The sequence below is a fragment of the Pseudonaja textilis genome, chromosome 2 (genome assembly GCF_049901715.1).
Source record: "Pseudonaja textilis isolate UNSWEBS1 chromosome 2, rPseTex1.2, whole genome shotgun sequence".
Classification (NCBI taxonomy): domain Eukaryota; kingdom Metazoa; phylum Chordata; class Lepidosauria; order Squamata; family Elapidae; genus Pseudonaja; species Pseudonaja textilis.
The window spans coordinates 9,427,857-9,438,954 of NC_141991.1; the positions used below are offsets into that span (position 1 = coordinate 9,427,857).

Consider the following 11,098-nt stretch of genomic DNA (forward strand, 5'->3'; position numbering starts at 1 on the left):
TAAAGTATGATGCCTTCCCCTAAAGTAAAACTTAAAATAATACATAATTTCCATCCTGATTCTGCATAGTACATTCTACATATTAAATTGTAAAATAAAAAAATAATAAACTAATAGTATAGTTAAATGTATAATTTCCATTCTAATTCTAATTCTGATAAGTGCATTATTTTAGAATAAGAAAATAAAATACTAAGGTTATAATAACATTAAGACAATAACGAATTAAACTATAACTAAGCATTAATCATTTTACACATCCTCCTTAATATTTTATTAAATATTGACATCTATCATTATTAAACATTAATATTTTATTAAATATTCCAATCAGCTATTTCAAATACAAATACAACAATGCTATCTTATGCACTTGCAGAATCTTCTTTAATTATGCACTATCCATTATCCTTCATCTCTAAAAAAAATTGCTTTTTGAAATCTTGTTCTAGCCCATGGCTTTTTTTTTTCTTTTTCCTTTCTTCTCCAATCTGGTCTTTTTGCTCCCCCCCTCTCCTAGCCTCCCCCCTTTTAACTTCCCCTCTCTGTTGTAATTCTCTTTTCAATTGCTTTCTAACATTGTACCTTCTTTTCATCCTATTTTTTTTTTCTTGGTTGTTTTATTAAATCTTAAATTCTCATTTTTCCTTCCTCTCTTCCCATTTTCTTTCTTAATCGAACTTTTTAGTCCATTAAAGATAGCTTCTTTCTTTTCTTCTTCTTCTTCTTCTCCTTCTCCTTCTCCTTCCTCGAGTATTTGCTGGTACGTCGAAACCGCCATTTTTAAAAAGTGGAAGGCAGCTCCCAAGGAATCCTTGCCATTTTGTTGTCTTTCTTTTAATTTTTCATATTTCATTTTTAGTTCATCAACAGATGGTGCCATTGTAAATTTTTTAAAAACAACCCAGATGCTTTCAATCTTAAAGTAATTTCAAATGTCAAAGTTATCAAACAATCCAAACAAACAAAAATTATTTCCTTTTCTTCTCTTTACAGTTTTTCCTCCAGGGGCAAAATCCCAAATGTATTTTAAAAGCTGTATTACAATTAATTGATGGTCTTATAATCTTCAAGGCGCCTCCTAAGTTTTAAAGATTGGTTTTTTTTAGTCCTCTCCTTCCCACTTATAACAAAGAGCTTATTTTTACCTTTAAAAAGCAGGTTTTTCTGTGCTCCTTTGCTTTCTCTGTAAGGAAGGGAGTGAACTTTCCTTCAGCACTTTCGCCATTGTAACAAATTCTTTGGAAACAAATGTATCAATCCAAAAGTCAGGTTTCCAGGGTGTTTTGAAAGTAACTTAATGTCCCAGTTCAGCCAAGAAAACTTCTCCTTCTGGCTCTTCCTCCTGCACAATCTTATCCGGTTGAAGATTTCTTTGTGGCTGCCATTACTGACAGCCGCTCCACCGTCTCAGGAAAAAGGAGTCTCAGCCGGCTGTCAGGGAAAGGGGTGTGATATCCCCAGTCCCCTGCCCGGATCTCCTCTGCCTTCCACTGCCCCTTCAGGGCAGCGACAACCCAAATCTGATTAGATCGGGGGTACCTTGGTGGCAGTGCAGCAGGGACCCATAGAAGCGGATTCCTGCCACCGCCGAAGCCTTGCAACCAGAAGTTCTGTTTGCTGCTTTTCTTATGCAAAAAGTTGGGGAATTAAGTTAAAAGTGGATAAGATAGGAAGTTGAATGTGGAAAATGAATAGATAATTATTGTCATATTTGCATGTAAAAGTGTTGACCCGGAATTATGTTGTATACTGAAAAGAGCTTTTTTTCCCCCTTTGTTTTGGAAAAATTGAATAAAACTTGTTTAAAACAAAGTTCATTTCCCACTGGGACCAACAGTGGGAAAAATTGAATAAAACTTGTTTAAAACAAAGTTCATTTCCCACTGGGACCAACAGGACCTCCATTCAGACTTGACTGAAATTTATCAGATTCAGTCCAGACATGAACTTGGGCAGACAACTGCTGGTTGTTTTGCTATTTAAGAACAAGGAACAAACAAACACAATCCCCAGCACTTGAAGGCAGAGGTGGGCTGCACAGACTGTAATAACCAGTTTGCCTAGGCAGAACCAAAAATGTGAGCATGTGCATGCGCCCTGCGCTCTGGGTTTCTGCAAGAAAATGAGGATTTCTGCAGCTGCTGTGAGTAGAGCAGGCAAGGTGTGAAACTCAGCTGGGCTGCATGGAAGGGATGAGCAAGCTGGAGATATAGGACAGGAGAGCAGAGGGGCAGGTGGGTGGGCCAAGCCGGGTGGGCATGAACTACCGTTCACGGATGAGCCAATCCAGACCAAAAGCAGCCCACCACTGCTTGAAGGCCTCCTAGACCAGTTTTATAGATATACTAAATTGCAGAGGGAATATAAAAGGGTCACAATCTGTGCCCTTAAAAAAAAAAAAAATCATCCAGCATTGATGTTGACCTGGCTGAATGAGCTTAAAACTACGTTTCATATTTTAGCTTTTGAAGAACAGCATGGTCAATAGCACTAAAGCAATCACAGAAAACTCTGTAAGAATTCTATTCTCCACATTGAATTCTCAGTAAAGACCATACCCAAACTTAGCCCACTTCAAATGGTTCCTAAGGCATTGAAAAGAGAAAACACTGCAACATGTTACCCACATTGTTGAGCAAATTCTAGCTACAACAGAACATCTTGGTTGATAACAAGTCTCTGTCTTTCAAAACTCCTGGTAGTTTTTTTATGGTATTCTTCCTGGGGACAACCACCCAGTTGGCGAGTCACAACAAATGCAACAAACAAATAATGAGATTGTTTATAAACTTCTTTTTCAGGGAAACACATTGTGATTGCTGAGAAAACATGGATTTGTCAGGAGGAAAATTGCCAGGCCAACTTCCTCTCAGATAACAAGCTGGAAACATGACCAGATGAGCTAAATTACTTTATTGTAAGGTTCCCCCCACATCATATCTAGGGCAACCTCTCTCCCTTCCCCACCCTCCAATTTGCATTAGGGCCTTTCTTAGCACTGTAGATTGAGATGGTTCCAGGGGTGGGCTTCAAAATTCTTAGCAATGGGTTCTTTTGCCTGATTGCTGCGTGGTGGCCATAAGGTGATTTAGTTGGCTTCCTGCACCAGCAGTGGGGGGCACTTTTGCCTCCCTGGGCTCTGGGAGGCTCTCTGGAAGCCCTGAACTCTGGGAGCTCCATCTTGCACCTCCCCGGCCTCCGGTGCATGCCCTGCACTTACCTGCATCCAAAAATGTGGCCATGTGGGGACTCCTGGGAGTGGGGTGGGTGGGCCAGCCAGGATTGGGATTTGGGGTTCTCTGAACTGTGCAGAATCGGATAAGATCATGTGCTGCAGAGTAACTGAGTTCTCTTCACTGATGACAAAGCTGTTCAATCCCCTCTCTGTTGTAATTCTCTTTTCAATTGCTTTCTAACATTGTACCTTCTTTTTCATCCTATTTTTTTTTTCTTGGTTGTTTTATTAAATCTTAAATTCTCATTTTTCCTTCCTCTCTTCCCATTTTCTTTCTTAATCGAACTTTTTTAGTCCATTAAAGATAGCTTCTTTCTTTTCTTCTTCTTCTTCTTCCTTCTCCTTCTCCTTCCTCGAGTATTTGCTGGTACGTCGAAACCGCCATTTTTTTAAAAAGTGGAAGGCAGCTCCTGGGGAATCCTTGCCATTTTGTTGTCTTTCTTTAATTTTTCATATTTCATTTTTAGTTCATCAACAGATGGTGCCATTGTAAATTTTTTAAAAACAACCCAGATGCTTTCAATCTTAAAGTAATTTCCAAATGTCAAAGTTATCAAACAATCCAAACAAACAAAAATTATTTCCTTTTCTTCTCTTTACAGTTTTTCCTCCAGGGGCAAAATCCCAAATGTATTTTAAAAGCTGTATTACAATTAATTGATGGTCTTATAATCTTCAAGGCGCCTCCTAAGTTTTAAAGATTGGTTTTTTTTTAGTCCTCTCCTTCCCACTTATAACAAAGAGCTTATTTTTACCTTTAAAAAGCAGGTTTTTCTGTGCTCCTTTGCTTTCTCTGTAAGGAAGGGGAGTGAACTTTCCTTCAGCACTTTCGCCATTGTAACAAATTCTTTTGGAAACAAATGTATCAATCCAAAAGTCAGGTTTCCAGGGTGTTTTGAAAGTAACTTAATGTCCCAGTTCAGCCAAGAAAACTTCTCCTTCTGGCTCTTCCTCCTGCACAATCTTATCCGGTTGAAGATTTCTTTGTGGCTGCCATTACTGACAGCCGCTCCACCGTCTCAGGAAAAAGGAGTCTAGCCGGCTGGGGAAAGGGGGTGTGATATCCCCAGTCCCCTGCCCGGATCTCTCCTCTGTCTTCCACTGCCCCTTCAGGGCAGCGACAACCCCCAAATCTGATTAGATCGGGGTACCTTGGTGGCGAGTGCAGCAGGGACCCATAGAGAAGCGGATTCCTGCCACCGCCGAAGCCTTGCAACCAGAAGTTCTGTTTGCTGCTTTTCTTATGCAAAAGTTGGGGGAATTAAGTTAAAAGTGGATAAGATAGGAAGTTGAATGTGGAAAATGAATAGATAATTATTGTCATATTTGTAATGTAAAAGTGTTGACCCGGAATTATGTTGTATACTGAAAAGAGCTTTTTTCCCCTTTGTTTTGGGAAAATTGAATAAAACTTGTTTAAAACAAAGTTCATTTCCACTGGGACCAACAGTGGGAAAAATTGAATAAAACTTGTTTAAAACAAAGTTCATTTCCACTGGGACCAATAGACCTCCATTCAGACTTGACTGAAATTTATCAGATTCAGTCCAGACATGAACTTGGGCAGACAACTGCTGGTTGTTTTGCTATTTAAGAACAAGGAACAAACAAACACAATCCCCAGCACTTGAAGGCAGAGGTGGGCTGCACAGACTGTAATAACCAGTTTGCCTAGGGCAGAACCAAAAATGTGAGCATGTGCATGCGCTCTGCGCTTCTGGGTTTCTGCAAGAAAATGAGGATTTCCTGCAGCTGCGGTGAGTAGAGCAGGCAAGGTGTGAAACTCAGCTGGGCTGCATGGAAGGGATGAGCAAGCTGGAGATATAGGACAGGAGAGCAGAGGGGCAGGTGGGTGGGCCAAGCCGGTGGGCGGAACTACCGTTACGGATGAGCCAATCCAGACCAAAAGCAGCCCACCACTGCTTGAAGGCCTCCTAGACCAGTTTTATAGATATACTAAATTGCAGAGGGAATATAAAAGGGTCACAATCTGTGCCCTTAAAAAAAAAAAAAATCATCCAGCATTGATGTTGACCTGGCTGAATGAGCTTAAAACTACGTTTCATATTTTAGCTTTTGAAGAACAGCATGGTCAATAGCACTAAAGCAATCACAGAAAACTGTAAGAATTCTATTCTCCACATTGAATTCTCAGTAAAGACCATACCCAAACTTAGCCCACTTCAAATGGTTCCTAAGGCATTGGAAAAGAGAAAACACTGCAACATGTTACCCACATTGTTGAGCAAATTTAGCCACAACAGAACATCTTGGTTGATAACAAGTCTCTGTCTTTCAAAACTCCTGAGTAGTTTTTTTATGGTATTCTTCCTGGGGACAACTACCCAGTTTATGAGTCACAAATAAATGCAACAAACAAATAATGAGATTGTTTATAAACTTTTCAGGGAAAACATTGTGATTGCTAGAAAACATGGATTTGTCAGGAGGAAAATTGCCAGGCTAACCTTCTCTCAGATAACAAGCTGGGAAACATGACCAGATGAGCTAAATTTACTTTATTGTAAGGTTCCCCCCACTCATCATATCTAGGCAACCTCTCTCCCCCTTCCCCACCCTCCAATTTGCATTGTGGGCCTTTCTTAGCACTGTAGATTGAGATGGTTCCAGGGGTGGGCTTCAAAATTCTTAGCAATGGGTTCTTTACCTGATTGCTGGGTGGGTGTGGCCATGGTGTGATTTAGTTGGCTTCCTGCACTACAGTGGGGGGGCACTTTTGCCCTCCCTGGGCTCTGGAGGCTCTCTGGAAGCCTGAACTTCTGGGAGCTCCAATTTTTGCCCTCCCCGGGCCTCCGTGCATGCCCTGCACTTACCTGCATCCAAAATGGGCCATGTGGGGACTCCTGGGAGGGGTGGAGTGGGGTGGGCTGGGCCAGCCAGGATTGGGATTTGGGGGTTCTCTGAACTGTGCAGAATCGTATTAAGATCATATTAAGAGCAACTGAGTTCTCTTCACTGATGATGTAAAGCTGTTCAATACCACAGACAATATTGCTACCCTTCAAAAAGATCTTGACTATGTATTGGAATGGTCAAACAAATGGCAACTTCAAATCCCAAGAAAGAAATGTTCTGTCTTACATATTGGCAAAAAAAATCTGAAAATAAAATACAAGCTGAATAGGCAAGACCTTGTTGATGATCCAAGCCCTGTAAAGGACCTTGGAATACTCATCTCTAATGATCTAAGTGCTAGAGCCCACTGTAACTACATAGCCAAAAAGACATTAAGAATTGCTAACCTAATCCTACGTAGCTTTTTCTCTGGTAACATCACACTACTAACTAGAGCATATAAAACATTTGCTAGACCAATACTCGAATACAGCTCATCAGTCTGGAACCCACATTACGTATCTGATATTATCACAGTTGAGAAAGTCCAGAAATATTTCACGAGAATAGTTCTCCACTCCTCTACTCGTTCTTCTTGTAGCTGTTGAAAGAACTGTGTTGTAGATTGGAGATAGATGATGTCGAATCATCTGCCTACCAGCAAAGATGGGCAAGAAAAATAACAAAAACACAACAAGGAAGTGCTCAGAATGTGTGGCTATCCCAAGTGGGCTTTCAAAGTAAAAGATCTTCAAAGAGAAACTGGAAAGTCTAGTTGCTTCTTGAAAAAACACCTTTCGTATAAACTATTCTGCTTATGAGAACCAACTTGTATTGATTCAATGCTAACATTTTGGACTTGATCTGACTCCAAATATAACATGGCATTCTTCACTGTTTTTCAGGTCAAAGATGTAACAATTTCAGAGATTCTGACTGATAAAAGGCAATTCCCTTTTTTCCACCAGATGCTCCCCAAAGAAGGGATCACCTACCCACATATTGTCCAACTCCTCCTCCATTTTAGATGGTTCTTGATTAGTCTCTTTACTTCAGACACAGAGAATGGAGAGAATTTCATGAGAACTTTTACTCCAATGCTTGTCAAGAATGGAATTCACAACAATTCTCAACAACTGGACATACAGCCTCTCTCAGAAATGCCCTCTCCAAGTGGAGACAAGTCAATGTCTTTGTGCACTACATGGGATATATTAATGTTTGGGACAGAATCCATACTTTCCAATTAACATTTGAAGGTATGCCAGGACCTATTGAAGGAAAAGTCTGGATTGTGGCAACCATCGAGTATTTGATATTAAAACGTGAGAGTCTTTATAAATATGTACATAGTATTTGCATGCCCAGGCATTGAAGGAGGTCATACAGGCACGGGGAGGCCACACACACTACTGAGACATACTGTATGTCTCTGTGTATGTCTCTGTTTGTGTATATATGTATATGTATATGTATATGTATATGTGTGTATATATATATATGAATGGTATTCAGCTTTGTTCGGGTATTTTCCCACGTCATTATAGTTGTGCTTTTAAAGTTGTAGCAATGTTTCAGCAGAATCTCTTCTGCCATCATCAGGCTTCTGTATTGTGTTCGTCTGGGAGTCAGACTTTTACAGTTCTATCTATCTATCTATCTATCTATCTATCTATCTATCTATCTATCTATCTATCTATCTATCCATCCATACATCCATCCATCTAAATTAAAAAGTTAAAATCTAAAAGCAGACAGGCCATGATCCTTAGTAACTTGTTAGCATGTTCAAGAATATTTATGAAAGCAAAAGTAATCAAGAATGCTTGTTCAAGTGAAACCCCAGACATAAGGCAAGGCAATGGCTGGGAAAAAGAGAAACTTGGGGACAAAACCTGAGATGTTCCTTCCTTTGTAAAACAGGATCACAAACAAGAGTGGTCTTTTCTTTTGTGAACGTTGCCATGCTCGATAGTCATGGGCCCTAAATCCAAAAGCAGATCCTATAAAAAGTTTTCAATCTTGTGTACAAACATACTGCATTGGACAACACATAGATGGCATGTGGTAAATCTAGGTGAATTCAAACAATACCCCTTTACTTGGATTAAGAAAAGACCTACATTGAATAATGCACATGCCAAAATATATAAACTAGATGTTGGCTTAGTGTAATGACCTGCTTCACACATTTGCACAGGAGAAAGTTCTTAGCTACTGAAATGTATGGGATGGGGTAAACATGTTTTAAAATCTCAGTCAATATTTTCAAGGGTGCTATGGCCAACCCAAAATGAGTCCCCTGTTCCTTAAGGGTTTCTTTGAGCAGGCGAAAGAGAAAGAAGCCACTTTTTAATCTGGTTCCCTCTGAAGCCCAGCAGCTTTGTACCACCCTGTGGGAGGTGCTATGCTGAGATGTACCCAGTTTGCTAAAACTACTGCAGAAATGCCTGAAAAAACCTGGATGAACTAATCATGAGCTGTGGATGAGTCCACACAGCTCAGAAAAAAGGGTTTCTAGCAGTGGTAGGATTCAACTACTTCAGGATAACCAGTTGTTAAATTTCTGAGCGGTTTGGTGAACTGGTTGTTGGAAGAAATCATTAGGACAGATTGTTAAATTATTTGAATCCCACTACTGGTTTCTACCCAATCAATGGTAAGGAAAGAACATGATTCTATGAGGGTCTGTGGAATTTGACTCACTTGGCTCAATTCGGCTGAGCACACAGCTGTTGACTACCTGGTGGGACACTCACAAAACACATTTTCAGGGACTCTGAAATTTATTCAATTTAATAAACAAGCCTTAAATTATTAAAGCCTATTAATTCAACTTGACGTGATATTTTTGAAAACAAAATAAATTTGTAAAAGTTATTTTTCTCCTTTATTTTGAAATCAAATGTTCTTTGGTATTCAGATCTGGCCTAAAAATAACGATGTAGCATTTGGGGATGAAGATGCAGCCCAGCAAGCCAGCACTGGAGGCCAAGATGGAGAAGACCTGCACAGCCACTGTGTACTTCCCTTTGGTACTTAGGTAGGCTGGCACAAAAGATATCCAGACACTACAGAAGACCAGCATGCTGAAGGAGATCAGCTTGGCTTCGTTGAAGGCCTCAGGGAGATTCCTGGCAAGGAAAGCCACAGTGAAGCAGATGGCAGACAGGAAGCCCATGTACCCGAGGGCAACATAAAACATGGCAACAGAGCCTTCATTGCATTGTAGGATGATCTCTCTAGGTTGGGAGTGCATGTCAGAGTCGGGGAATGGAGGGAAAGTGCCCAACCAGATGCTGCAGATCATAATTTGGAGGCCAGAACAAGAAAGGACAATGGAGTTGGCCAAGCTCTTCCCCAGCCACCTCTGCACTTTATTCCCTGGTTTTGTAGCCAAGAAGGCTAACACCACCATGATTGTTTTGGCCAAAATTGCAGAAATGGCAGTTGAGAAGATAATGCTGAAGGCTGTTTGTCGGAGGAGGCAGGTTACTCTCCTTGGCTGGCCAATGAATAGGAAGGAGGTAAAGATGGAAAGCAGGAGGGAGATCAGGAGAATGTAAGAGAGATCCCGGTTGTTGGCTTTGACAATTGGTGTTTCCATAAATTTAATGAAGATCCCCAAGCCAAAGCCTGTGGTTAAAGAGAGGAACAAGGCAATGGCAGTCAAGATGATCCCCAGATTTCCCTTGTAAGAAAGATAGCTTTTCATCTTGGGAATACAGTGAGCTTGATTGATGTTTGGATGTTGATCTTCTGGACATTGGGTACATTTGTCTGCATCTGAAAAAGAGCAAGAAAAGGATCCCCCTTTAACACGTATTTTGATCAAAAGCATTGTTTGGGTGGAACTGTTGTTGGTGTGAATGATTGTGTGTAGATGTCTAGAACAGCTTAATAGCATTTTTTAATGTCACAATTACATCAATATACTTGTTGGGAGAGAAGAGGAGGGAGAAAGAAAGGATTTAAGGAAGGAAGGCAGTTTCAGTATTTTCCACTTCTGAACCTGTTGAAAACTGGAACCCAGCCTTTTGTCAATGCTTTGAGGCACCAATGAGATCCAGCCTGCATGAATGAAGTTCATGTGAAGAATCACTTAAGATAGCTTGTGCCAGCTGAAATGGATAAACAATACCTTTTGCATAGAGAAAGACAGGTGGAGTTCCCCTTGAAGATGAGTTAGATAGGGAATGAGGACATCAAAATGCATTCCTCTGTTTTGTTATAAGCAGAAAAACCTTTCCTAGGGTCAAGAGGGAGTCTGTCTCCATCCCAACTGATTATTCCTCTCCTCTCCTCATCATGGGCAGAACTCAGACAATGACTTTTAAAAAGAACCTCCAGCAGAATATCAGCCTCAGGAGACACAAACCCAGGAGTCACCTGAGGCTTACCCTCCAAAAATGGCACCATCTGAACAGATAGCACAGTCAAAGGATTATTACATCAGGCTGCCCAGTTCCTCTACCACATCAATTAGAATGAAGAGCATAGCAAAGACACTCTAGGAGACTCCTTTAGCAAAGAAATAAATCCTTTGATTAAAGACTGCCCATAGACATGGACACTTGCAAGATTCTGATCAATCCTCCTACAAAGGACTGATCAAAGTTCTATCATATTTCGGAATCTGGGAACTCTCACTCTTCAGAGCAACGAAGTAAATATGGAAACATAGAACAACTCAAATTCAATATATGCTCAAACTCAATATATGGCTTACAAATACAAGAACCCTTTTCAAACAGTGACCACAGTATGATTGACTTTTGTCTCAATTTATACCCTCACAAAAAAGATCATAATGATGGATCCCCAAAATACAACTTCAAAAAAGCCAACTATTATCTCATAGATGCTGATCTATCATCTCTTGATTGGCACATTCTGTTCTCTAGCTGTAATACTACAGAAGACCATTCTAACGTATTCTTGTTTGAACTTGAAAGAGTCATTAAACTATATGTACTATTAATAACCCCCCAAAACAAAAGCAAA

At 40.3% G+C, this 11,098-nt stretch overlaps 1 protein-coding gene across 1 annotated transcript; it reads right to left on the reverse strand.

Moving 5' to 3' along the window:
- Positions 1-8,960: 8,960 nt before the first annotated feature.
- On the reverse strand, positions 8,961-10,330 carry LOC148126690 (vomeronasal type-2 receptor 26-like). The gene has a single exon (XM_087928419.1). The coding sequence runs from the start codon at positions 9,999-10,001 to the stop codon at positions 8,985-8,987; it is 1,017 nt and encodes a 338-aa protein (XP_087784545.1). The 5' UTR covers positions 10,002-10,330; the 3' UTR covers positions 8,961-8,984.
- Between the last annotated feature and the right edge of the window lie 768 nt (positions 10,331-11,098).

Coding starts and splice junctions, on each gene's coding strand:
- LOC148126690 (XM_087928419.1), bottom strand. CDS start 10,001: ATGCTATTAAGCTGTTCTAGACATCTACACACAATCATTCACACCAAC.